The sequence below is a fragment of the Eucalyptus grandis genome, chromosome 1 (assembly GCF_016545825.1).
Source record: "Eucalyptus grandis isolate ANBG69807.140 chromosome 1, ASM1654582v1, whole genome shotgun sequence".
Classification (NCBI taxonomy): Eukaryota; Viridiplantae; Streptophyta; class Magnoliopsida; order Myrtales; family Myrtaceae; genus Eucalyptus; species Eucalyptus grandis.
In genome coordinates, this window is record NC_052612.1 from 17,856,984 (window position 1) to 17,882,917 (window position 25,934).

General features: G+C 41.0%; 3 protein-coding genes across 5 annotated transcripts; 2 read left to right on the top strand and 1 right to left on the bottom strand.

Annotated features, from left to right (window-relative positions):
- The first annotated feature begins 1,103 nt into the window (after nt 1–1,103).
- On the top strand, nt 1,104–5,070 carry LOC104427612 (solute carrier family 40 member 2). The gene is made up of 8 exons (XM_010040707.3): nt 1,104–1,396; nt 2,219–2,369; nt 2,518–2,714; nt 2,817–3,272; nt 3,614–3,785; nt 3,880–4,017; nt 4,429–4,539; nt 4,675–5,070. The coding sequence occupies exons 1-8, from the start codon at nt 1,284–1,286 to the stop codon at nt 4,846–4,848; spliced, it is 1,512 nt and encodes a 503-aa protein (XP_010039009.2). The 5' UTR covers nt 1,104–1,283; the 3' UTR covers nt 4,849–5,070.
- Nucleotides 5,071–13,369: 8,299 nt separating this feature from the next.
- LOC104427512 (solute carrier family 40 member 2) lies at nt 13,370–17,617 on the top strand. Of its 3 annotated transcripts, none has more exons than XM_039311629.1 (8): nt 13,370–13,617; nt 14,389–14,539; nt 14,728–14,924; nt 15,075–15,527; nt 15,914–16,085; nt 16,168–16,308; nt 16,499–16,609; nt 16,747–17,617. In XM_039311629.1, exons 1-8 carry the CDS (start codon nt 13,505–13,507, stop codon nt 16,909–16,911), a joined length of 1,503 nt encoding a protein of 500 aa, XP_039167563.1. In that variant the 5' UTR covers nt 13,370–13,504; the 3' UTR covers nt 16,912–17,617. The 3 variants fall into 3 exon arrangements, with proteins under 3 accessions (XP_039167563.1, XP_010038929.2, XP_039167566.1); XM_010040627.3 differs by having other exon boundaries at nt 16,171–16,308; XM_039311632.1 differs by having other exon boundaries at nt 13,474–14,139.
- Nucleotides 17,618–18,091: 474 nt separating this feature from the next.
- Nucleotides 18,092–25,602, bottom strand: LOC120295764 (CASP-like protein 4B4). The gene is made up of 3 exons (XM_039317330.1): nt 25,436–25,602; nt 19,267–19,402; nt 18,092–18,283 (listed from the first exon to the last, which is right to left on the bottom strand). The coding sequence occupies exons 1-3, from the start codon at nt 25,600–25,602 to the stop codon at nt 18,092–18,094; spliced, it is 495 nt and encodes a 164-aa protein (XP_039173264.1).
- Nucleotides 25,603–25,934: the final 332 nt, after the last annotated feature.

Below are 25,934 nucleotides of genomic sequence, written 5' to 3' on the forward strand. Positions count from 1 at the left end.
TTTTTTATTATTTTTATTTTTAAAAAAATTAAAATTTTAATTATTTTTAATTTTCTTTTTCTCTTTTTTTTTCTTTTTTTCTTTTTCTTTTTTCTTTTCTTTGGCCGGCCGCCGGCCACGACGACGGCCGGCGACCGGCCACAGGCGAGCTGGCTCGCCCGGCTTGCCGACGCCGGCGAACGCGAGCTCGCCCCTCGCCGGATCTGGCGAGGTTGGAGCCTCGCCCGACGCCGGCGAGTTCGGGTCTCGCCCGATCGGCGAGGCTCGGGCCTCCGCCTCGCCAGATCGGCGAGCCTCGAGCCTCGCCGGACGTCGGCGAGGCCTTCGCCTCGCCAGATCCGGCGAGCTCGAGGCTCGCCGGGCGTCGGCGAGGCGAAGGCCTCGCCAGATCTGGCGAGCTCGAGGCTCGCCGGGCGTCGGCGAGGCCTCCGCCTCGCCAGATCTGGTGAGCTCAAGCTCGCCCGATGCCGGCGAGCTCAAGGCTTGCCTGGCCGGTCGCCGGCCATCGCCGTGCCGGTGACCGGAGGAAGAAAAAGAAAAAAAAAAGAAGAAAGAAAAAGAAAAAATAATTATAATTTCAGTTTTTATAAAAAAAATTATAAAGTTAAAGAGAAGAAAGAGAGATAATGAGGTTTTGAGTGAAAAATGGGTTAATAAATGGGTCATAAACGGGTCAAAGAAGCTGATCCATTTAAAACCCATATATCTTAGTGTTTACCCATTAAAACTTATTATGAGTGCTTTATAAGATAAAAGCGATCCATTAATGACCCATTTAATCATAAATGGGTTTATAAATGGGTTGCACAACTCATTTAACACCTAATACAAATATCCAGTTTTATTATTGCAATTCATTAAATAGTAGAGATGATATAACAAAATTCTTAAATTTGATGTCTTATTATATCAAGTTGTATCATATCTACAAATGAGATTCATACAACCAGACGCAATCTTGGTTTTTACAATTACATATCCATGGATGTAACCTACATGACCCTTCCAAAAAACCAACTCTCTAATTGACTTTTCTAGGGTTCTGTCTTCCTCACCGGGAAAGGACAAAATCAGTTGACATTTCCACCGGTTGTAAAGGCTAGGAGAGACAACCTACGCCAGTTATCATCCATCATATTCATGCGCCTGTAAAAGTCAAGATCAACGCTTCAGCTATTTTATTCGATCAGTTCTGATTTCATTGCAACAAAGAAGAAGAAGAAGAAGAAGAAGAAGAGGAGTTGCTTGCTAAGATTCAAGAATTCACTTAACCTACCATAGAGATGATGAGGGAGCCGCTCCTCGACCATGAAACGTCTTCTCCACAGCCTCCTTTCCCATCGCACCTCACCAAATATCTGTACTCGGGCCACTTCCTGGCCAGATGGGGTGCCAGGTTCTGTGCTATTTACTTTGGTTCAACTCTCCTAAAAGTCCTGTTGCTGTTCTGAGTATGATCTCCTTAGGATATGATGATTTGCTCTTCTCAGTCTTTTATACGAGCGTGTTTGCGTGCTCTCTGTATCATTCTTATTTTGGATATAATAAAACATCTCCATCATTTCAAATTGTCCCAATTGGTGTCTTGACTTATCCATCCTTCTCGTCCGTACCTGATATAATATGTCACTGGAACATCAGAATTTTTGGATTTGATTGAAGGTTTTGCTGTTTAGACTATGTAGCCTAATCACTTCAACCAAAGAAATGCTTTCTAGTCGCCAAACGAGAGGTTACTCCCTGTTTAGTGGGAAAATACACAAGTTTGTTGTCCTGGTTGTAGTAAGTGTTGATGGGATGTATAAAACTTTCCAACAAAAAATTGCCAATTCTTGGTACGAATCCTCAACTTATCTGGTAACCAGTGATAGGAAGAATGATGAAGAGAACATCCTAGCTTCCTTTCAGTAGTACTCGCGTTACAGGATAACATCTCTTGTTTTCTGCTATACATCGATTCATAACTGGTACATGATTGTTAGTGGAAACATCAATTTGCCCCAATTCATCAACAAACGGTGAAAGCTCTGTCTTATGCCGTTCATATTAGGAAAATCGGTCCCGTGGCTGATTAAATTTCATTTCAGTCTTTTACTTGAATTGACCATATAAGTGTGGCAATTCTCAATGAACTAACGGCTTTATTCTCAGATTATCTTCCCTCTTATAACCTCTCCATTTGGAAATGAAGTATCTTTCATGCCTGCTTGTCTTGCAGGATGTGGGATTTCTCTGTAGCCTTATACATGATCAACATTTGGCCAGACTCTTTACTGTTGGCCGCTGTCTATGGAGTGGTGGAAAATGCCTCCACTGCCTTGTTCGGCCCAATCATCGGAAAGTGGGTGGATAGACTGAGTTATGTCAAGGTCTGATGAACTTACAATTCTTCATGTACTACGGCACCTAAGAAAACATTGAACGGGACTTTAGCTCTGAATTTTACAGTATACCAGTTTATTTAAATATGATAACTGTGCGATTTTACATTCATGAAGGGGCAAATATTTGTTGCAGGTTCTCCAGCTTTGGCTCGTGACACAGAACCTTTCATTCATAGTTGCTGGAGGCACGGTTCTCGGTTTGCTAGCCTACCCAGATTTGAAGTCCACAAGTGTTCAAGCTTTTGTCTTGCTTGTCCTTTTGACCAATGTTTCTGGAGCTGTTGGCGTGCTTTCCACTCTTGCTGGAACAATCTTGATTGAAAGAGAGTGGTAATAGTATTGAGCTTGAATACTGGCATCCCAAAGGCATACTGTTCTCTTTTTCTTTTTTTTTCCTTTTCAAATTTGCTTTTAATGTGCTTCTAAATGCAGGGTGGTGGTGATGTCGGAAGGCCAAGCCCCTACACTCCTTACTCGGATGAATTCAGTTATAAGACGGATTGATCTGATCTGCAAGTTGTTTGCCCCTGTCGTATCAGGCTTCATAATCAGCTTTGGTTCACTAAAAGCATCTGCTATGACTTTGGCAGTTTTGAGCACCATCAGTGTTTGGCTGGAGTACTGGTTTTTCATGTCAGTATATCAGGGGATTCCTGCTTTAGCAGAGCGAAACCAACAAAGAACCCGGAAACCTTTTCCTGCTGAACTGACAGAGAGCTTGTCTGTTCCAGATGATGATCATCCAGCAAATGCAGAAAAAAGCCAAAAGAGAAGTCTTGGTGAGAAAATTGCAAATCTGCCCCTAGTAAGTGCTTGGAGAGTGTACTTTGAGCAAGAAGCTGTGCTTTCTGGAATCGCGCTAGCTTTGTTGTATTTTACAGTTCTCAGGTAACACACTGGAAACTGATGGACCCTCGAAGTTCATTTCTTTCACATTAGTTTACAGGACTTACCTATAATCTACTACTATTGACGTTTAGCTTTCCTCTAAAAGGGTAAAAAACGGGGTGATCAATCGAAGTTCTTGATATATTATAAGGTGGAAACTTACATATGCATCAAAAACTAAGGTCATCTTAATTGTTATGTTGTTTCTGGTATTATCTGCTAGACAGTTACTATTGCACTGCTGCATCATCAGGAACTGTGCAAAATTTTGTCTGTCTCGAGTCTTTCTTGCTCTGATTCGAAAGCTTTGACAATTTGAGGATTGTTGTATGGATTTACAGCTTTGGAAGTTTGATGACGGCTACATTAGAGTGGGAAGGTATACCTGCATTTGTCATCGGAATAGCACGCGGAATAAGCGCAACAATCGGCGTTGCTGCGACTCTGGTTTATCCAGGGTTACATTCTCATATTTCCACGCTCCGAACTGGGCTCTGGTCCAGCTGGTCCCAGGTATATTTTTCGAGTACCAACTTGTATGGGACTTTTTTGGGTATACTGATTAGTGAAAAACAACTGAACTCTGCATTATGAGAAACTATTGCAGTGGACTTTCCTGCTTCTATGTGTTGGGTCAATATGGGTCCAAAACAGCATAATAGCTGCCTATATGCTGATGGGTGGAGTGGCGGCATCTCGACTGGGATTGTGGATGTTCGATTTAGCCGTCATTCAACAGATGCAGGTTATCTACTTCCGTTTCAATTATAACTCAAAAGAATAGCACCTGTCGCTCATTGCCTAGACATATCACAAGCATTCTTGATGTATCTGTGGTTGAGGTTTAGCTTGATCTCTTTCACCTACTTGTTTAAGCTTTTGGCTTGGATCCTTTTAATTGGTATCAAACCCACAGCTCGTTATCTTCGCTCACCATTTAGTATATCATCTTATGGGTTTATTCCTTGTTCATCTTCTTCCTCATTCTTCAGCTCCCTGTGCGTTCTTCAAATGGTTTCATTCACATTTACTAGCTTTAACTTTTGGTGGGATACTTTGATGCCGTTCTACACAAAAACAGTTTCTTGCAGTGGTTCACAAATTCTCATACCTGAAACATCACTTTCTGTTCTGGCCCTTTTCTCGTTTTTGGCAGGATAAGGTTCCAGAATCTGATCGTTGCATTGTTGGAGGTGCCCAAAGTTCACTTCAGTCCACCTTGTATATGATGGCTTATGGTATGGGAATAATCATCTCCAATCCTCAGGTGATCACCATTGCTTCTACTTCCTATGGCAGTATGGATAATATGTTACTTGTATCATGTGTGCTAATTATCTAAAGTTGGTCAAACTTTTGATTTACAATCTAACTGAATATTGATTTGTGGCTACTGCATCAGGATTTCTGGAAGTTGATTTTGTTATCATTTCTGTCCACTACCCTATCGGCATCTTTATATACTTTCCATGTGTACCGTGTCCGCAAGCACCTGATCCATTTTGAGAAGCTTATTTTGCTGAGAAGTTGGTCAATCGTACGGTCTCCAGACACCCACCAGAGTCAGAACGTGTGAACTTCATTTAGTGCTATTCTAGGACATTTTAAGAATCTTGTTATATTTGTCGACTGATATCGTATTCCATGATGAGCCACTGATGCTGTGACGCATGGCAATTCTGTGTAAAATAGAAAACGATGACAGTGCAGACTGTCCTAATAGGATTTTGATATCGGATTGAGAAATACAATCAGGGACTTTGGTATGTTTATAGGAATATGGGCTGCTGCTTTCACATTTGCAAAATTCATCTGTTCGTGTTACATGCTTTCTTATACGCTCTGCAGAGTGATTGTTTCACATGCTTCAGATGCAATCCGGAAAAAAATTACACTTCCGGTTACCATACTTTTGAGTTCTGCTGAACTTCAATTTCCTGACACCTGAGATAACTTTTGATGAAGTCATTCAACTTGAATTCCTAATGCATAATGAGCTGAGCTTTGGCGAAATCCATTGCATTAATTGCATTGCAGATTTACTCCATTTCCAATCGAAATCTCCTGCATTCGCCCATATTGTCGATAGAGAAAATTTTCTTTGATTTTGTTAGCAAGTAGTGGTTTTGCATGAGTGCTTGGACCACTGGATGGATCTGATCATTGAGGGGGGGCTTGGACTGAAGCTCCTGGAAAGGACAAGCCATGCAATCTAGCCGCAAAACGCTTGCCTAGTATCGTCCATGAAGATCATCAGGACAAAAATGAGCGGGACAGGGTTGGTTGGAACAGGAAGGAAACTACTTTCACTGTTCATTTAACTGAATTAACCGGACATGATCTGAACCTAGCCACCCGGCCTGTTGAGTTTGTGGCTCAAATTCTTGCTGAGTTGGAGTTTACATCGGAGCCTGAAGATTGAGTTAGGTCCATGACAAGTTAGAAGGCGTTCGTGGCGCGATAAAAGAAGGGACTCGGCACATAGACCGAAAGGCCGGGGATGCCGGTCGGGTTAAGCCTAGTAGCTGAAATTTACTAGGCATGGGCCAGGTGGTCGGCCAGCTTGCGGCCGAGTTGCCCGCCCTGAGCGGCACCTAGCCTACTAATTTCGCTACTGGTCATCCAGTATGGACGTGAACTCGGGTTTAAAAGTCTGATTTTGACCTTTTTCTTTTTGAGAACACGAACACGGTGGAGGTTTTTTCTTAGCTTCTTGCGAAACTTGGTGTGATAATTACTAGGCTTGTGAGGATTCGTACATTGGAATATTGGAGACACGCGAGAGCTTGAGTGATTGATTGTGACTCTATAAGAAAAGTTGTCCAAAAAGTTATAAACTTACTAGAATGCAGCCAATTAAATCCTAAATTTTTAAATTTAATTAATATAGTCCTAAACTTTTTGACGATTTGTCAATTTAATCCTTCAAACTAATTTTGGCTTGAAACTACTAACGTAACAATCCAATCAGTGCCAACAGTCCTACATTACATGGCCAATGCTAATATAGAGGATTTTTACAATCTTTTTATGTTTTGAAAATTTTCTTTTCTTTACATTCAATTTTTTTTATTCCTTCCATTGGTTGCCAGCCATAGGCAAGGGTTACCTTCATTGGATCTGGCGAGAGCCACCCTCACCAGCCACCCCTTACCCAAATCTGGTGAGGAACTATTGCCAACGAGGGTGTCCCAAACCTTGTTGGCCCTAGCTTGTGGCCGACAACCACCGTTGGCCATCGGTGATACTTAGCAATTGACTGAGGGAAATAGGAAAAAGAAGAGAAAAAAATTGCAAAACCATTCGCGTCAGTTTTCTCAAATCAAAATTAATCGAAATGACTAAATTGTCAAATTGTCTAAAAATTTAGGGTTAAACTGACCAAATTAAATGTTTAGAATTGAATTGATTGCCGTATAATAAATTTATGATTTTTTGGATGATTGTTCTGAACTTTGTAACTCTTGGATTAATAGTGAGTTTTTTTATGACTGGCTCTCCCAATGGGTTGCAAATAGCAATACTCGGACCGAATCAATTAAATTTCTGGTGCTCTTGATCATTTCACGTTGACTCTTATGATAATTTTTTTTTTTTTTCTTTTTTTTTGGTCTTGTGTTAGATTTGAACCGCAAGATCTGCTAGCTTTGGCATTATTTTGTGAATGGGCAAAAAGCACTTGCCAACCTCGTATTTCTTTCCTGGTTCTAAAGTCAGGTCATTGTCGTCCAAGCACACGCAGAAGAAGTTTCAAAAGCGTTTGAAGAGCAGAGCCAAAGAAAGGTAAACCGGGCATCCAGGGCCCAAAATAAGGACAGCATGGTAAGAAACCATATCCTGGAAAGGTCATCGCGCATACATTAATGCAGAAGATGCCGTAACACTCGATGACTATTATGTGCAGACTGTTCCTGGATGTCTTTATCATGTTACGTATGTTTTACTTGCTCCTATTTGATATCCATCTGCTGTCTTTTTTTATGATGGCGGCTTTATCAGATGCTAGTTACCGCTCATCTTGAATGTTAGACCCGCGAAGTTCGGCCCCGAGGAAGAGATTCCTCCACGACAACAATCCGCGCGCCAATCAGCTCCAATTGATTGAGACGATAAGGCAGTTGAATCCTGAGGAAGGTCGATCGGCTGCATCATGATCGAGCTACAATGATATGGATGTGACTGTTTATTACAGGTTCTGATGAATGACTATCTGACTTTGTAGCATTTCCTTTTCTTTTCGCGATCGAGATGATCATTATGCCGGACGTAGTGTCATCTCCAGACGTCTCCATGTTCTTCGTGCTACATTTTTTGGGATATGAAAATGATCCGCCGTAATTGAACAGGGTCTCGTCCAAATGGTTTCTTGCTACGATGAATTTGTGCAGGAGATACTAGGAGATGAATGTCATAAATTCATCATCTGATAGCTCCTTTTCTTCTTCTTTATTTAATTTTCGGTAATCATTTGTTGAAAACATATCTCAAATTTAAATCCATAAAAAAACCTAATCGAGATTGGCTTTTGGTTGAGATTTTCTATTTTGCATCCCAAGTTTCTTCTATATAGATTATGTGAGAGCACAAAGATCTAACAAGGAAAAAGTATTCCAGAAGGATTTTAAAGAGGGTTGAAGAATAAACACATTTTTTTTTCAAAGATTTTCTAATTTTACGTTTCCTAGTTTACAATTTGGTTTCCTTTGTGAGTCAAAGGTTTCCTATTAAAGTTGGTTTCCTAAATGTTTTCTAATTCCAAGTTTCCTAGTTTAAAATTTCCTAATTTTATGTTTCTTAGTTTAATATTTCCCATGTTTTCTAGTTTAGTGTCCTAGTCCCTTAATAATAATAGGTGTTTTCTCAATTGTAAGAATGGGCTTCTTCTTAGAAGATGAGCATGAGTCATTGAAAGAAAGAATAACTCAAGTCGAGTGTGGTTTTAATTTCTATTATACCATTTGATCTATAGCAAAATCTTGTATTACTCTATGCTCTCTCCATGTTGTAGGTCACTCCAATTGAACCACATAAATCCATTGTTCCTCGTTCTATCTATTCTTTTATTTTTCGATCAACATTATCTAATGCCCAAGTCTTAGAAATGAGCAACTCTTGCTTCATCAGTATCCACAATCAGCGAATTGATATAGCAACTTCTTCTCCAGTATTCCCCAGAAGTTCTGCCCTCTCAAGCTGGCTTCTTTCCTTGCAACAAAGGGGTGTCGCCAGGCTTATCTATCTGGGCATGGCAGGCTCAAAGAAGTCCAAATTGTTTCCTTTCCTTCTGGAGAAGGAAAGGAAACAATTTAGCTCTCTGACAGGTAAAATGGAGAAAGAAAAAACCAAAAAAGAAGTGAACTATTCTATCTCCACTGTTCCGATCTGATTCTGACCTTGGATCCTCGTGGCAGCTGGTGTTAGGGATGAGACACAAACATAGGTTTCGCTGTTCTTGGATCTTAACCCTTTGACAAAAAAAGACAAACCCACATGGATTATCTTACAGTGGAACGCTCCGTGTGACCTTTTCCAACATTAGGCATTTGGCATTTTGTAATCCAAAGGTTTTACCATTGCTCTTAGGCCCTCTTTTCTTATTGAAGCTGTTTACTTGCTCTCTGGACAAAGGTCCCACCATATTCGGATCCTACTGAATCTAAGGATTTTTTTTTTTTTTGTTCCCTACTCTATTCCTACTACACACCGGAGACTTGTGCCCCGCCTCTTGCGGGCGTGGGAGTCGCAACCCACTCTAAGGATTTGAACATTGTTTTTGAGGTTTTCTATGTTTTTTCGCTCTCGTGGGAAAAAAACAGAGATCAGCAGTCAGACAGCTGACAGCTAGACAATATCTTAGTAGCCATATGCATCTAACCCCGTGATTTTGAGGGAAAATCTCAAATAATGATCTAAAATAAGCCTATTTTCTCAAATAAGGACCCGAAGTGACCGTTATCCCAAATAAGGACTCGACGTGGCTAACAAGTCTCAAATAATGACCTAAACTTGCCGGCTAGCCAAAATGTTCACCTGCTGGCGAGAGTGTGACATTTCTGGTGGCCGAAATATGGGCAATTTTGTCCAAAAAAAAATATAGATAGAATTTAACAAACCCTAAAACCACCCCCAAACTCTCCACGTTCTTTTGACCCAAAAAGAAAAACTCTTCATATTCTCACGTTTTTCTTCTTCTGTTCTTCATGTTCTCCGTTCTTTATCCTCTCTCACTTGGAGCACGGAAATTTTCTGTTAATGGAACACGAATTGAAACACAATAAGAAACCCCTACCTTCGTTTCTTCACATCTTCTTCTTTTGTTTTCTGTCTTCGTTTCTTTCCAACGAAGAAGACAAATCTTGAATAAAGCCACATTTTCATTATTGAGACACTCGTGTGTAACACGAGGGCCTCGATTCTTCATTATATTTTCCTTAGGTTCGCCATACACTTTGATCCACACCCCCCTTCAACCGAACCGAGGTCAGTTTCATTCAAATTGAGAGAGAGAGAGAGAGAGAGAGAGAGAGAGAGAGAGCCTAAATTTTCAGATTTCGTTTTTGATTAAATAAATCGGACATTTCATCGATACGCCGATAGTGTTATTTTATGAGCTAATCACTCACGAGATAACTTTACGACACTATCAAGATCGATCAGAGATCAAAGGTAGGTCGATGCGACTGAGATATGTGATCAAAGTGTGGGTGATTCCACCTGATTGCAAAATTTTAATCGATCGGCACTAAATTGATTTTCTGTCGTTTTGGGTACCTTATATCAGTAATTGAAACCTTGAGATTTTCACGACAATCGAGAGTCGCCATTATGACTCGAGATAAATCGATCACGGGTCAATTGCACCAAAAATTCCTAAAAGTTACCTAGTAGACTAGGTCATGCTAAAAGCAAGCCGGAGTGAAATTAACCGTGAATTTAAACCTGATTTTAAAAAGTGAAAGTTTTGTGGTGTCATGAGTTATTTTAGAAACGTCGACTCATCCACTGAAGATTTTTTGAAGATTTCAAGATTTTTACAAAAAACCGTTTCGGACGTTACAGAAAATTAGCGGAAATTCGTATGGGCCAAATTAAAGAAAATTTGAACTTCTAAGCCGAGCCATTGGATGTCGGGGACTTATAGAAAATTGTGTGAGATTTTTCTTTACCGAAATTGGACCTCAATTTGGGAAATTTCATGAAGAAATTGGGGCCAAGATTTAAGGAAATTCGGAGTTGGATTTTGGGGCAACAAATTGGGCTTCAAAATGGGATTAATGGTGGATTTTAAACAATAAAGTAATAGGGGGAAACATTGAGATATTTATGCAAGCTTAAAGGGGACCAAGCATTGAATTTTTGGAGATAACTCATTGACTTTGGCCCCTCTCTTCATGCGCACGTCTTCTTTTCCCCCACCACCTCTTCGCTCGAGCGAGACTCCGGTTGGGTTCTGCTTATGTTTTTGCTTTTTTACTTCATTTTTTCCTCAAAGACAGCCGCCCCTCATTTTTTTCATTTCATTTCTCTCACGCCAGCACTCACGCACACCAAATTCTCCACTCACCCTCTCCCTCTCAGCCACAGAAGCCACGAACGAAGCCTCCACCGAGCTGCCATTCCCTTCGGCCTTCACGCCTGCATGCTGCCGAGTCTTCATTTCATTCGGCCGGCCCACGATTTTTATTCCAGCGAAGCAGCTTGTTCCAGTCAACCACGCCATTCCCTCGGCGGTTTGTTGACCCAGCAGTCTCCTGCGTGTGCCACCTGCCTCCGCCAGCCTGCTCGTGTCTTCATCCAACGTCTTCAGTCACGCGAGCAGCAACTCTTCAACGTCCCTCGAAGATCAGCGAAGACAGCAGCTCACGTTTTCCTTCGCTCGTGGATCAGCCGCATCCAGCCCAGTTGCTCGTGCGTCTCGGCCCAACGTCTTCAGCGTCCATCAAGCCCAGCGAAGTCTTCAAGAGTCCAGCAGCCCACTTCGCAAGTCCAGTTTTTGAGGCCCAATTTCAGCAAGTCCACTCAAGCCCGCATGTTTTCTGAAGTCAGCCCGCTTCGAACCCGGTCCAATTCAAAAGCAAATCTCAGATTTGGGCTGAGATTTGTTGGGCCCATTTTAGGCCCAACCCGAGTGTCCGCCGACACTGCCGAAAATTCGGATTTCGGCTACCATCACGCCGTCGTCACGATGAACCAGTTTCCACAATTAACCAGTGAATTTATACTCTAAACTCTTCTTAGTAGGCTAATGATGTTTAAGGGGTGTTTAGATTTATTTAATTAGGAATTAGGTGGTTAGTTAGATTAAATTAGTGATTTAATTAGTTAATTGTGCATGTTAGTTGGTTAGATTAAATTAATCAAGGCCTAGATAGGATGTGCTATTTATCTAGTAGGGTTCGGAAATTTTCCGAGTCTGTATCGGTATTTAATTTAGTGATTTTGGCCTAGGTTTGTATTTTTAGAAATTAAATTGAATTATTTAATTAATTTTAGAAATTAATTAATTATAATTATTTTTCCGTAAATTAGACCGGAATAGCCTGGTGATCGGAATTTCATGCTGATTGCAATGGTATGGTTAATTTATACAATTGAGTGATCGTGTGTTGGTTAAGAGAACTAGTCTTGAGCTTTTAAGCTAGACATTGCTCTATTTGGGATATCCATTCTTCGGATCGCGGATCACAATAGATTCTGGACCTATGCCCCTTTGGGGAAGCTGTCTATTAAGATATGGACGTCGCCGTGCTCAATGGTAGTGAGACAATGCCTGGCTACGTCAAAAGGACACCGAACTAAAGAGTAGGTGATTCGGGTCGCAGTAGATTCTGGACCTACACCTCTTCGGGGAAGCCGTCTATTAAGATATAGACGTGGTTGTGCTCAATGGCGATGAGGCGATACCTGGTTGTGCCAGTAGACACTGAACTTGAGATTAAGTGGTACCCTTAAGGGGCAAATATTAACAATTGAAACGCTTGGGTGATTGAGTTGATGAGATGTTTAAATGGTTATATGCATTTGAGATATGAACTGTGCTGACGTGCTGGATGGAACTGAGGCGAGGTAAGTCTCCATCTCTTGATTGTGTGATTTTGTGGTTAGGAGGCTTCTGGGCGTATTTTCCTCCTAATCGGGGTTTAGCGTACGAACTCGCTGAGATTTATATCTCACCCTGTCGTGGGCTTAAATTTTCAGGATCGTCGAGTGGAAGATCTGGAGCTGAGAGGAGGTGATCTGAAATGTAAGTTGGTTAGGACCGCTTCTTTTTGGAAAGCCAGTTTTTGTAGTCTTTTGGTCATAGACCTTGTATATGACTCTATGTGAATATAAAGACATGTTTGTTTGTGAATTTGTTGTACTGCTTTTCTATCCCGAGATGGTTACTATTAGGGGATTTATTATTCGCTTCCGCATATGCTTAAAAATGAGAAGGGTCGGCGACTAGTCCTGGGAAGTTGCAAAATTTTATCGACCAAAGAGGGATGGGCATGCGCTTGGGGTTCAAGGCGTGACAGGGAGGGAGGGAGGGCACGTACCTTTGGAACTTAGGGAGACAAGGATCTTGCTCTATCAATAGAAAATTTGGGTTCTCCAAACGAGAGGGGACAAAGAACGTAAAAGATGAAGAGCGGAAGAAGAAGAACGTGAAGAGTTTGGGGTTTTGTTTTTAAGGTTTGTTAATTTCTATCTATAATTTTTGGGACAAAATTGCCATATTCCAGCCATCAAAAATGTCACATGCGCGCCAACCGGTGAACATTTTGGCCGGCCGATGGGTTCAAGTCCTTATTTGAGACTTGTTAGCAACTTCGGGTCATTATTTGAAACAATTGAGACTTCAGGTCCTTATTTGAGAAAATAGGCTCATTTTGGGTCATTATTTGAGATTTTCCCTAGTTTTGATTTCTTTATCCATTTTCTTCTCAGTTTTCCGGATTTAATCTTTTTTTTTTTTTTTTTTTTTTTTTTTGGGTGAAACCAAGTATGCGATATAAGGACCAACTTTCTTGATACCATTTGCATCACTTTCATCAATCACACCAAAAAACAGGGCACTCATCACAACCATATAGTACAACTTAAAGTCTATCATCATTTTGGATGCAGTGAGCGGTCACAATATAAAGTAGAGATCTGCATCCCAATCGTTCATCCCATCCACAATTCACTGGAAGAAGAAGAAGAGGAACGACTTAGTATGATTTAAGAAGTCAGTGCAGCGACATAAAATGATGAGGGAGCCACTCCTTGATCGCAAATCGGGTGCTCAACAGCCATCTTTTCCGTCGTTCCTCACCAAATATTTGTACTCGGGCCACTTCTTGGCCAGATGGGGTGCCAGGTTACACTTTTCGTTTTGCTTCAACTTTGGCAATGGTTCGGATTCGCCCATCATAAAGAACACTTGCTAATAATGCGAAAGAGAACATGTTCTTCATGGAGCACAGTTCAGCATAGTACTCTTCATACAATTTAATTTTGAGATGTTTTTAAATTTGGGAAGCTTTTCCTTTTTATTCTTCCATTTTTTCTTCTCATTGCTTAGAAAGGCTGATTTGCTATTATCACTTCAACATCATAGTTTTTGAATTGAGAAGAGAGTTTCAACTGCATAATTCAATTATCTCAGCCAAAAAGTAATTTCTTTCCCTTCCATGGCCAACAATTGGAAATGAGTCGCAAACTGATGTTTACTAGTTCTATACAGCAAAAAAGGCAGTTGTTCTAGTAACTGCTGTACGGGATGGATTTACTAGCCCCAATTTATCAGGTAAAAAAGAAAATGGAAAAAATAAATAGCAAAAGGAAAAGCTTGTGCCTTTCAGCAGTATGCCAGATGCATATAGCAGGATCATGTAAAAGAGTAAGCAATCAAACAGCCCTTGTCTTCTTTTGTTTAGGCATGCGTAAATATCCTTTACACAGTTCTTGGTGAAATAAAACCTTGACCCAACCTATTCAGTAGTTCCGGAAATTTTGGTATGTGCAATTCTTTAGAAAAATCAAACCTTGGTAAGGCCACGGTTCATTTAGATCTGACTTGAATGAAACGGAAAGGAGGCAACTGGATGTGTCACCTGTCCATATGATATAATGTCTTCTTGTCTTGCAGGATGTGGGAATTTTCGGTAGGTTTGTACATGATCAGTATTTGGCCAGACTCTTTGCTATTGGCTGCTGTCTATGGAGTGGTAGAATCTGGCTCCATATTCTTGCTTGGTTCAACCATTGGAGAGTGGGTAGATAAGTTGAGTTATGTCAAGGTCCGATAAACTTCAATTCTCAAAGTTCTCAATTCACGACCATAACAAAAGAAATTGGATGGCATTTTAGGTCCAAATGCCGCAACCAAAGATTTGGAACTAAACAAGCATTTTTCAGAGAGAAAATAATTGCTCAGAATACTAGGATGAGTTTTAATTGTTTTTGTAAAATCCCATACTTGTTGCAGGTTTTACAGCTCTGGCTCATGACACAAAACTTCTCATTTGTGGTGGCCGGAGCCACAGTCTTTGGTATGCTGGCCTATTCAGATCTGAAATCAACAAATCCTGGGTTGTTCATCGTGCTAATCGTCGTGACCAATCTTTCGGGCGCTATGGGCATGCTTTCTACTTTGGCTGGAACAATTTTGATTGAAAGAGAATGGTAATGCAAAGTTCAGAACTATAGTTAGTCTCTTCCACGTAGAATGCCTTAGACTTTTGGTGAATTGAGTAGAGAACAGTTTTCGGTATAGTTTTGCTACAAACTTTTGTTTCAATTTGTTTTGCCTAATAATTATTCCTCTGAATGCAGGGTGGTGGTGATGTCAGAAGGCCAACCTCCAGGACTTCTGACCCAGATGAACTCGGTCATCAGAAGGATCGATCTGATCAGCAAATTATTTGCTCCAGTTGTTTCCGGCTTCATAATCAGCTTTATTTCACTAAAAGTATCTGCTATGACTTTAGCCATATTGAACGCAACATGTGTTTGGCTGGAGTACTGGTTTTTCATGTCCGTATATAAGGGTATTCCGGCTCTTGTTGAGAGAAACCTGAGAAGAACCTTGAGGCCTTCTCCGGTTGATCTGTTAGAGAGCTCACTAATTCAAAATGGTGATCCAGAGTCAGCAGAGAGCAGCCAAAAGCATAATTTCAGGGAGAAAATTTCAAAAATTCCTTTTGTTTGCGCTTGGAAAGTGTACCTAGAGCAAGAAGTTGTGATTCCTGGAGTATCCCTAGCTTTGTTGTATTTTACAGTCCTCAGGTGATGTGTTAGAAATTCACTCTGCAATTATATATCTAGGACTAGTGATGGAACTTACATTTCCCCTTCCCGTAGAAAGACCGATCTGCCAACCAATGTTCATTTTTCTTTGGCTGAGTTAAAAGTAGAGCGGATAACTTCACCCCAGTTATACTATTTTGTCTAGAGAACTCGTCTTTTGTGGAAAATGTGTATGATAAATTTGTGCTCGCATCAAATTTGAGGCTATCTCAATGTTATTGCCTTTTTCTCGTGCTATCTACTAGAAGGCATTTCTCACTGCTTCTCCATCATCAAGGCAGTGTGAAAGTTCAGGTCTTTGTTGCTCTAATTCGATTGCTTTTTCAAGTAGAAGAATCTAATTGTTTTGGTTTCAAATTCTACAGCTTCGGAAGTTTGATGACCGCTACATTGGAGTGGGAAGGTGTACCAGCATTTGTAATCGGAATAGCACGCGGCATAAGTGCAACAATTGGCATTGCAGCCACTCTGGTTTATCCAGTCTTACAATCCCGCATTTCTACACTAAGAACAGGGCTCTGGTCTTGTTGGTCCCAAGTACAGTGACGAGTTCTTACTTTGTAGGGATTTTTAGTCCGTAGATTTTTTAAAGCATGACATGGATTCTTAAAATCTATTGCAGTGGATCTTCCTGCTTGTATGTGTCGGCTCGATATGGGTTCAAAATGGCTTAGCAGCTGCCTACGTGCTGATGGGAGGAGTGGCAGCATCTCGACTGGGACTGTGGATGTTCGATTTAGCTGTTATTCAACAAATGCAGGTTATTTACTTTGATTTCAGAAGTTCCAGTCTCCAAAATGACAGTATAAGTGGCTGATTTTATGGACAGTCTCACCAGCATAATTCCTGATCTATTCTTTCCTAACCATACACAGTTGGAGCACTTGTTCATTGCCTGGCCTGGAGACTTTTGTTGTCTTTCCTCATTTCTCTCATTGGCTTTTTGGCAGGACGAGGTACCAGAATCCGACCGATGCGTCGTTGGAGGCGTTCAGAACTCACTCCAGTCCTTTCTGGATTTGATGGCTTATGTTATGGGAATATTCATCTCGAATCCACAGGTGATTGATTCTGAGTGCTGCTTCAATTAAATGGATGATGCGCCGTCTGTGAACTCTGTTTTTTCTTTTGCCCCCTCTCAAGTCTGGGCATCTTTTGCTTCAGAATCTAACTTCTCAAATTGTGGTTATTGCATCAGGACTTCTGGAAGCTGATGCTGTTATCTTTTCTAGCGGTTACGCTGTCGGCGATTCTGTATACTTCGCATGTTTATCGCGTGCGCAAGCATCTCATTCATTTTGAAAAGATCACTCAGCTGGGCAGTCGGTTGATGAGACGACCTTCGGAAAGTTGTCTGAGTTAAAGCACGTGAGCAAATTTTTATATATTCTGTGCTGTTTTAGGATAATCTGCAAGAACCTATAGAGCTAGATCACAGGTAAGAATCCTCTGTAGTTAGATAAATATGGCAACTTCAACTATCAAGATTTTAATAAGATTGAGAGATGAAAACTGCAACTCTATTTTAGGATGTGTTTAAAACACGAAAATGCTGCTTCTGCATTTGCCAAATCCTCGTGCTAAGTTAGGGTGTGAATGATAACCATTCTAATCATAAATTGATTTATGGAACATAACCTATTTCTATTTGTGGATGAGTTTTTAAGGAAAAATACATGTTTGATAATGATGGCCAAAAATTGATTTATAGAACAAAAATAGATTATTCTATTTCTATTTCTAGATAAGTTTCTAAGAAAAAAACATGTTTGATAACGACACAAAATTTTCCTCTCCTAAGCACTGGCAAACGGTGGATGGCGGACGATGGGTGGCAGGCACGCAGTGAGCAGTGACCGGGTGGCAAACAGCAAGAGATGGCGGGTGGGTGACCAACTAGTAGCAATGACGAGCGATGAGAAGAATTTTTATTTATCATTTCTGTTCCAAAAATAGATAAGGAGAAAATTTTTACTTCTTATTTCTATTTTAAACCAATTTCTACACAAAAAATTTGTTCCAGAACTAGAAAGATGACATTGGGATATCAAAAGAATTTCTGTTCTAGACTTCTTTCTGAAATAGAAAAATAGTTTCGAAACAAAAATAAAATGATTATCATGCACATTATTAACTTCTTGTGTTATTTCCTTATGCAAAGAGACGGTTTTCGCATGTTTAAGACAACGAACAACAGAACGTGCAATTTATCTGTCTTTTAACTGTTAATGAATGCTGATGGACAGATTACACGTGTCCTGCTTCTTGTCTGGGGATGATTTGGTTTTTGAATGGTCTAATAGAATCTCTTCATCGTAGCCAGAGAATTGGAGAGAGACCAACCAACTTTCTAAACCTTCTTCATCGTGCATATTTACCGATTGAAACACCCAAAAACTAAAATACAGAGGCAAGCCGAAACGCACCACTCCTTTCACGAAACCGTCGAAATTTACAAAGATATAATCGAACCCCGTGCATAAAAAGAATGAAGGTATAACAGCAGTACAAACAATAGACATGTGAGCTGAACGAACTCAAAACTAAATGTAGGACTGGGTTGAGAGTTTGTATCCCGAAATAAGTGCAGACAAAGCCAACGTGAGGAAGCCAAAGAAGGCCATGCTTATCGAAGCCGCTAAGCAGTCGGTGAATAGATTATCCACATTGTTTCTCATCCTGTTGGTCATGGGCACGGCCAAAGATGCTGCCGATATCAGGAGGTATGCCACAACCTGATGCAACCCAAGATAATTAAATTGCAGTCAATGCATCGAAACAGCATTATCCCATAGATTCATTTCAATTGCGAAATGATATATAGACAGTCTCCATAGAGAGGTGAACATGTGGGCACGTGAAATTGCGAGACCATTGTCGAGGCTAAAATGCAACAATCGAATTATATGAGGAGGCAAAGCATGATCCCCTATTCCAGTATCATGTAGAAATTGTGAGTTGCTGCTATGTTGAAGACCAATCTATCAGATGAGATCATGGTTTAAGATTGAAATGCTCTACTGGGAACATATGGGCTCTGGATCCTTTTTGGTCAACTCCATCCCAACTCCTCTGGCAAGTGATTGCTATAACCCAGTACTATAAATCTAAATTTCTCTTCTTAATGAGGACCACACAAAGAGTATGTTTTGCGCCAGCAAAATGAATGGGAAACCCAATGATTAAGACAGAGCTTAGACATTCCATGTGATCTGTTCTTGTCTAATTGACTAATTGTGCAACGAAAAGGTCTGGCTTTTACAGATGGAATTTGGGTCCCATGTTCTCGAATGCTGACGATGATGTAACTCAGGTTGAATTGAAGACTTTTGAACAAAAGAAGGGGGACTTTGTGACCTCGGTCGAAACAGATAGAAAGTTGGCCAGGAAAAAGGCACACGACGAGTAATCGATGAATTTCAAAGCGATTCATCTCTCCACATCGGAAACTTCATTTACCCAAATCTATCTTCAAATTTTCGCAAGCTTTCGGATACTTGAATGGAAAATATGTGCTGTTTCTCTTCACCCTCTCTATTCGAACATCTCAGAAAATCTGTCATTCCTAGTAAAGCAGATAAGCTTTTTCACAGGATACTGTCTAGGGAAAATGACCTGGATGATAGAAGGTGACTTTGTCTTCGCCACGTTCCAACAACAGCGATAGTAAAAATGACTAGAACACGAAATGAAAGCATGACAAGGACCGATGACCCACCTGGTCGCTGGCGAAGTCGATCAGTGCCGACGTTTGGCGCTTGACGAGATCCTGCCCAATGGAAATCTGGTGGACATGCCGCAACGCCTGCACTTCGGTGTACAAGGTCGCTGGGATCGATATCGCCAACAGATACCTGGGCGAAAATCTCCAGTTCAATCCCAAAAAAACTTTCCTAGAATCCAGCGAAAAAAAATGTACTGCAAATCCTAAAACTTTTGTGCCACAGTGCATGTTGGAAGATATGCAGCGTAGCTTGTGATATTTGATAGAGAGTTTGATCCGATTACAATTTTATACAAATCAATTAAAGATTAGATCTACATTAGATTGATTCATAGAATCTCTAACTTCCATTCATTACATACATCTTGTATTATAACTATTAGAAGATGTACATCGGATTATTCATTGAAGACAATATACACAAAATTCCCAAAGTTCTATGTCTTTAGTCTCGATATTTTTCGCTTCCTTTATCCTCTTTGATTTCTTTCATGGTATCAAAGCAGTAAAAAGCTTATGATCTTGCTTTGCTCCTTTTAATCTTGTCCCCGCCGAGATTCTTCAATCCTGCATACAAGACTCGACATCTCAGCAAGGAATTTTTTACCATGACGAAAAACTTACCTTCAGCCTCTAGTGAAAATCCGCAAGAAGGAAATCCAGTGCAACTGCAGAAAGCCAGGACGCCACTTTCCCTGTTGATGTCGCTAGATCTCAAGAACAGCTTGCTTGGGCCCAATATGGTCAATCTCTTCTAGCTTAGACAAATCTAGGGCAACCCTTCTCGGTTCAACCCATTCCAAGCCAACCGATGATCGGCCATCCTTACCAATGGCTACAATTTCAGATGCAGCCCAACCCATGGTTGTTTGGGCCAAGCTCGAATGCATCACCGCTAGGGATTTAGAGCCAATGGGCCTCCTTCCAACCGGATGGTAGCCCACCAACCGTAAAGGGGGCAAGCACAACCATTGGGTCGGATGCAGCAACTGCGAGGCAGGCAAGTGGATTGAACGGACCGGGTATTGGAACAAATCCATATCTGACCATTTTCAATGCGGGTTATGAAACCGGGTCGAATAATCCGGGTATGAGAACAAATCCCTACCCGGGATTTTCACCTAGATTTCTACCATACCCAGCGGCGGCTCTCACCGGACGACCAGAACCCGTTGACCCCCTGTTTGTCTCACCGCCGACGGACCAGAACTGCAACTAATCAACCAACAGTTGACCGGGCTAGAAAATTACTCCAGGTGGTCACAGGAGGTTTGGGGCGCACTGGTAACAAAGGATAAAGATGGGTTCCTCGATGGAACCATCGTCGTTCCCTTGGATGAGTGCCTAGCCCGACATCGGAGGAAGTGCAACCAACTTATCCAAACTGGATCGGAAATTGCATATCTCTAGATGTCGCAACCGGACTTCCACCGACAAAGGATGCTCGAAACATGTGAGAAAATATTAAGGAGATGTATGGTAAATTGGATCGAGCAAAAATTTTCTCCCACATGTAGGAACTCAGCGAGCTCAAACAAGGAAACATGACGGTCTATCGTCATTATGGAACGATCTAGAAGCAGTCGAAGAAAAGCTCGAGGGACCAGAATCGACACTCAAACAATACATATCATCAAAGAAAGGGAGAAGACTACACGCTTCCTGCTGATTTTGAACGATCTTACATTACCTTTGTTCACAGATTCTGGCCATGGATCCAGTACCTCCAATCGAACAAATTTTCCAGGTGGTAGTACATGAGTAGAGCCAACGACTCACATCATCGGAACACAGAGGAGTATCAGCGACAGTATCACCCTTGCAGCCCGCGGCAAATGGCACGATGGTTCCGCCAGAACCCTAATCCGAGAGAAAGAAAAGAGGGGCACGCTAGGGTTCGAGGGAGCAGAAAATGCGATCCATTAAAATGGATGGAATGAACAGCCTAGATTGGGCGCGAGTATCTGATGGTCTAGATCGGGCGCGAGGATCGGATGGCTTGCACAAGTCCGAGATCGCAAATGGATCGTACGGTGGATATGAGTCCATGACTAAAGGAATGGATGGTTAGATCTTCACCACGTCATCAAAGAATTCTAGATCAAATTTTAAAGGAAAGGGTAAAATGTTTTGCGATTATTGCAAGTGTTCTAACCCTATGATTGACAGCTATTGGAAATTACATGGAAAGCCTGGAAAAAAAAAAGAGAAAAAATTCCTAGCTACTTACCAAGTCACTGGACCTACAGGCCAGAATGTTGACCAACCTATCTCATATGGTCAATATCAACAACTGATGCAAGCATTGCAAAAGTTGGATACTTCCAACAAAGGAGGGAGTTTTTCAGGTATCACACATTGCTTGATTAAATCCATTTCAAGGAGGGCATGGATTATTGATTCAGGAGCAAGTGATCACATTATATGTTACAAAGGATATTTCTCAAGTATAAACGAAGTGTTGAATTTTCCTATTTCCGTAAAATTACCCAATGGAAATATTACTCATGTGAATGTGATAGGAACAGTTAATCTCAGCCCTCAAATTACCCTTCAAAACGTCCTTTATGTCCCAGAGTTCCAATTTAATATCATTTCCGTGTCAAAAGTGTGCAAAGAAAATTCATATCGGGTATTCTTTGATGTTGACACATGTTTCTTTTAGGCCATTTCAATTAGCAGACTAATGGGCTTGAGTAGTCTTTCTGAAGGACTATTTTTCTGGACAAATTTTCCTAGTAATTTCGATTTATCTTGCACATCTTTCAATAAATCATCATTGTGTAATTTGACTACTAATGATAAGAATTTCATTATGCACTTGAGAATGGGTCACAGTGCCTCCTTTCCTTGTCCTCAATGTTCCATATGTCCTCTTATGAAATAGTCGTGTACCCCTTTTTCCCTCTAGGAGCACTCGTGCTAGTGAAATTTTCTCGTTAATTCATGTGGATGTTTGGGGGACTTACCATACGATAAATCATTATGAGTCTCGTTACTTCCTTATAATAATAGATGATTATTCTCGTGCAACATGGATTTTTTTTTTTTTATGCAGTCCAAAAGCCAAGTTTATTCTCATTTAAAAACATACATTGCACTTTCCAAAAATCAATTCGGAAAATCCATTCATCGGATCCATACTGATAACGGAAGGGAATTCTTCAACCATGATTACTCTTCATTATTTTCATCTCATGGGATCCAACATGAAAGCTCTTGCGTCTATACATCGCAACAGAATGGAGTAGTTGAGTATAAACATCGTCACCTTTTGGAAGTCGCTCGAGCCCTGAAATTCCAAGCATCAATCCCAGAGGAATATTGGGGAGATTATGTTATTACAACGGCTTATTTAATCAACCACATGCCTACTCGGATACTCAATGGGCGAACACCTTTTGAACTACTATTTGGGAAGAAGCTGGAGCTGAAACATCTCAAAGTTTTTGGATGTTTATGTTATGTCACCATAGTGGGCCCTTGGGACAAGATGAGTCCTAGTGCTCGATGTTGCGTATTCATGGGATATCCCAATCTACATAAGGGGTATCGTGTTCTTGAGCTATCTACAAAGGAATTCTTGGTGAGTGGAGATGTTATCTTTCACGAAAATGTTTTTCCATTCAGTGAACAGATATCACCACATGAAGATTCAGGTATAATCACTATTCCTCGTACTTCTTTATCTCATGAGGCAACATATCAAGATCCTGATTATATACCATTAGCAACACCGGCCAATGCTCCTTCTATGCCCATGAGTATTCCAGAAGAGCACCTATTTCGGATGAGAATCCGAATTCAGAGAATATTCTAGGGAATTCAATGGAAGATTCTTTTGCTGATGAAGAAATCCAGGATATTTTACCAATGTTATCTAGAGAGACAACATCTTCCCCTCTAAAAGATGATCCTCCAAGACGTTATCGATCGGGCTACACGACCTCCAACACGACCTCCAACCTGGACAAAGGCATATGTGTGTGCCACTCTCAATTCACCATGTATCAAATATCCAATCTCATCCTATGTTTCCAATCTCATAAACTATCACCGGAACATAGATGTTATGTTAGTCGCTTGTCAGAAGATAGGGAACCATCTAGCTATGATGAGGCATCTACTGATCCATGATGGCAAAAGGCCATGGAAGCATTGATTGATAATAAGACCTGGGATAATAAGACCCGGGATCTAGTTTTGCTGCCACCAAATCGTAAACTAATTAGCTGCAAATGAGTTTACAAAATTAAATATTGTGCTTATGGCTCCATTGAAAGATACAAGGCACGATCGGTGGCCAAAGGATTCACTCAGAGAGAAGGATTTAACTATCACAAGACATTCTCCTTGTAGCTAAAGATGTCACAGTCCGATCATTCTTGATAGTTGCTACTATTCACGACTAGCCTCTACATCAAATAGACGTGCACAATGCATTTCTTCATGGTGACTTGGACAAAGAAATCTATATGGATATTTCTCAAGGCTTACAACGACAAGGGGAGAATAAAGTGTGTCGCCTCCGTAAATCCCTTTATGGGTTGAAACAAGCTTCCAGGCAGTGGTACGCAAAATTTGCCAGTGCTCTTGCAACAGCAGGCTTCAAACAATCCAAACATGATTATGCTTTATTCACGCGGACTAAAGGTATGTCATCTATTTATTTGATGATATATGTCAATGACATCCTTATTATGGGAAATGATAAAGTTGCCATAGAAAGCTTTAAGGAATATTTGCATGTCACCTTCCATATTAAGGGCTTAGGAGCACCTAAGTATTTCATTGGTATTGAAATTGCTTCGATCTGACCAAATGATTTCTCTCATTAGCGGAAATTTATATTGGAGATTATATCAGAAGCAGGTCTATTAGAATACAAGCCAGCCGTTATTCCCATTGAACATAACACTAAGTTGACTATCGCAGATTATGACAAGGGAATGCTTCAAGATGATGATTCCACACTGGAAGATCCTTCAAGCTATCAAAGGCTCATCGGAAAACTTATATATCTGATGATGACCAAACCCGACATTTCTTATGCGATACAAACACTTAGCCAGTTCATGCACAGTCCGAAGCAATCACATATGAATGCTACCTTGAAGGTCGTCAAATATCTAAAGAAGTGTCCAAGACTTGGGATTCTCCTATCCAAAAAATGCAACACGGAAATGACAGCATATTGTGATGCAGATTATGCGACTTGTCCCATGAGTTGAAGATCCGTTATTGGATATTGCATTAAATTGGGAGAATCATTACTCTCATGAAGAAGACCAAGAAGCAACCAATCGTGTCTTCATCTTTAGCTGAAGCAGAATATCAAGCTATGACCAAAACTACTTGTCAAATAGTGTGGATACGAGGTTTTCTTAAAGATCTTGGAGTACAAGTACAAGGGACAACAAAGCTATTATGCAATAATGATGCGACTCTCAAACTTGCAACAAATCTTATAATGCATGAGAGAACCAAGTATATAGAAGTGAATTGTCATTTTACACGAGACGAAATTTTAGAAGGAGTAATTGAAACAAGAGGAATTGGAACAACAAAGCAGCCTACGGACATTTTCACCAAATCTTTATGTCAAAGACAACACGCATATCTATTAAACAAGCTAGACGTCTTAGATATCTACAAGCCACCAGCTTGAGAGGGAGTGTTGGAAGATATGCAGTGTAGCTCGTGACATTTGATAGAGGATTTGATCCGATTACAATTCTGTACAAATCAATTAAAGATTAGATCTAGATTAGATTGATTCATAGAATCTCTAACTTCGATTCATTACATACATCTTGTATTATAACTACTAGAAGTTGTACATCAAATTATTCATAGAAGACAATATACACAAAATTCCCAAAGTTCTACGTCTTCGGTCTCAATATTTTTCTCTTCCTTTATCCTCTTTGATTTCTTTCGATGCAGTCATGAATTCCTTTCAATCCATCATTCAAACCGCTAAAATTTCTACAAGCTATTATCCTACACCCAAAAACGATTATCGCCAAGTTCAAGAATTGATGCGCACTTCTAAAACCAAAATTTCAACAAAACACCAACAACCCACATCCGCACATCGATCAAAAGAGAGAGAGCGAGAGCGACAGAAAGAGAGACACAGAGAGAGACATCAAAGTCGGACCTGAATTCCTTGTATCTATCGAAGTCTTTCCAGTCGCCGTGCTTGTTGCTCGCCATGATGATGAAGTCGAGCGGCGAGAACAACAGGGCTAGCCCCCGGAGCACCAGGGAGCCCTTCTGGATCAGATCGTCCCTCCTCCACCGCCTCACGATCGCTAGCACCCCCATCGGCAACCCCACCCCCGCAACCGGAGGCGGAGGGACCGGTCTCTCGAAGTTCGCGGCCGCCGCCAACGAGCCGAATGGCGGCACCGTGGGCTACGGCGGGGCGTGCTTTGGCCGTCTTCTGCGCTCGACATCGTGCGGGAATCAGAATCCTCGAACGCGTTAAGGTATGCGCGACACACTTCTACAGAAGGAGGAAGAAGAAGGAAGAAGTTCAAGAGCTGTCTCTTCGGCTGCGGAAATCAAGAAAGCGTCCTACTTTCTGACAGCTCGATTTCACTATTCGTGCGTGCGCTGGATCGGGTACGGTCGAGCGCATCGGGACACAAGGGTGC

Excerpts from the sequence above, each read along its gene's own strand:
- LOC104427612 (XM_010040707.3), top strand. The coding sequence starts at position 1,284 with ATGATGAGGGAGCCGCTCCTCGACCATGAAACGTCTTCTCCACAGCCT. Across the intron at positions 3,786-3,879 it reads TCTGGTCCAGCTGGTCCCAG|TGGACTTTCCTGCTTCTATG; the intron begins GTATATTTTTCG and ends AAACTATTGCAG. Across the intron at positions 4,018-4,428 it reads CCGTCATTCAACAGATGCAG|GATAAGGTTCCAGAATCTGA; the intron begins GTTATCTACTTC and ends CGTTTTTGGCAG.
- LOC104427512 (XM_039311629.1), top strand. The coding sequence starts at position 13,505 with ATGATGAGGGAGCCACTCCTTGATCGCAAATCGGGTGCTCAACAGCCA. Across the intron at positions 14,925-15,074 it reads ATTTTGATTGAAAGAGAATG|GGTGGTGGTGATGTCAGAAG; the intron begins GTAATGCAAAGT and ends CTCTGAATGCAG. Across the intron at positions 16,309-16,498 it reads CTGTTATTCAACAAATGCAG|GACGAGGTACCAGAATCCGA; the intron begins GTTATTTACTTT and ends GCTTTTTGGCAG.
- LOC120295764 (XM_039317330.1), bottom strand. The coding sequence starts at position 25,602 with ATGGGGGTGCTAGCGATCGTGAGGCGGTGGAGGAGGGACGATCTGATC. Across the intron at positions 19,403-25,435 it reads GATAGATACAAGGAATTCAG|GTATCTGTTGGCGATATCGA; the intron begins GTCCGACTTTGA and ends ATTTTCGCCCAG. Across the intron at positions 18,284-19,266 it reads TCGACTTCGCCAGCGACCAG|GTTGTGGCATACCTCCTGAT; the intron begins GTGGGTCATCGG and ends GGGTTGCATCAG.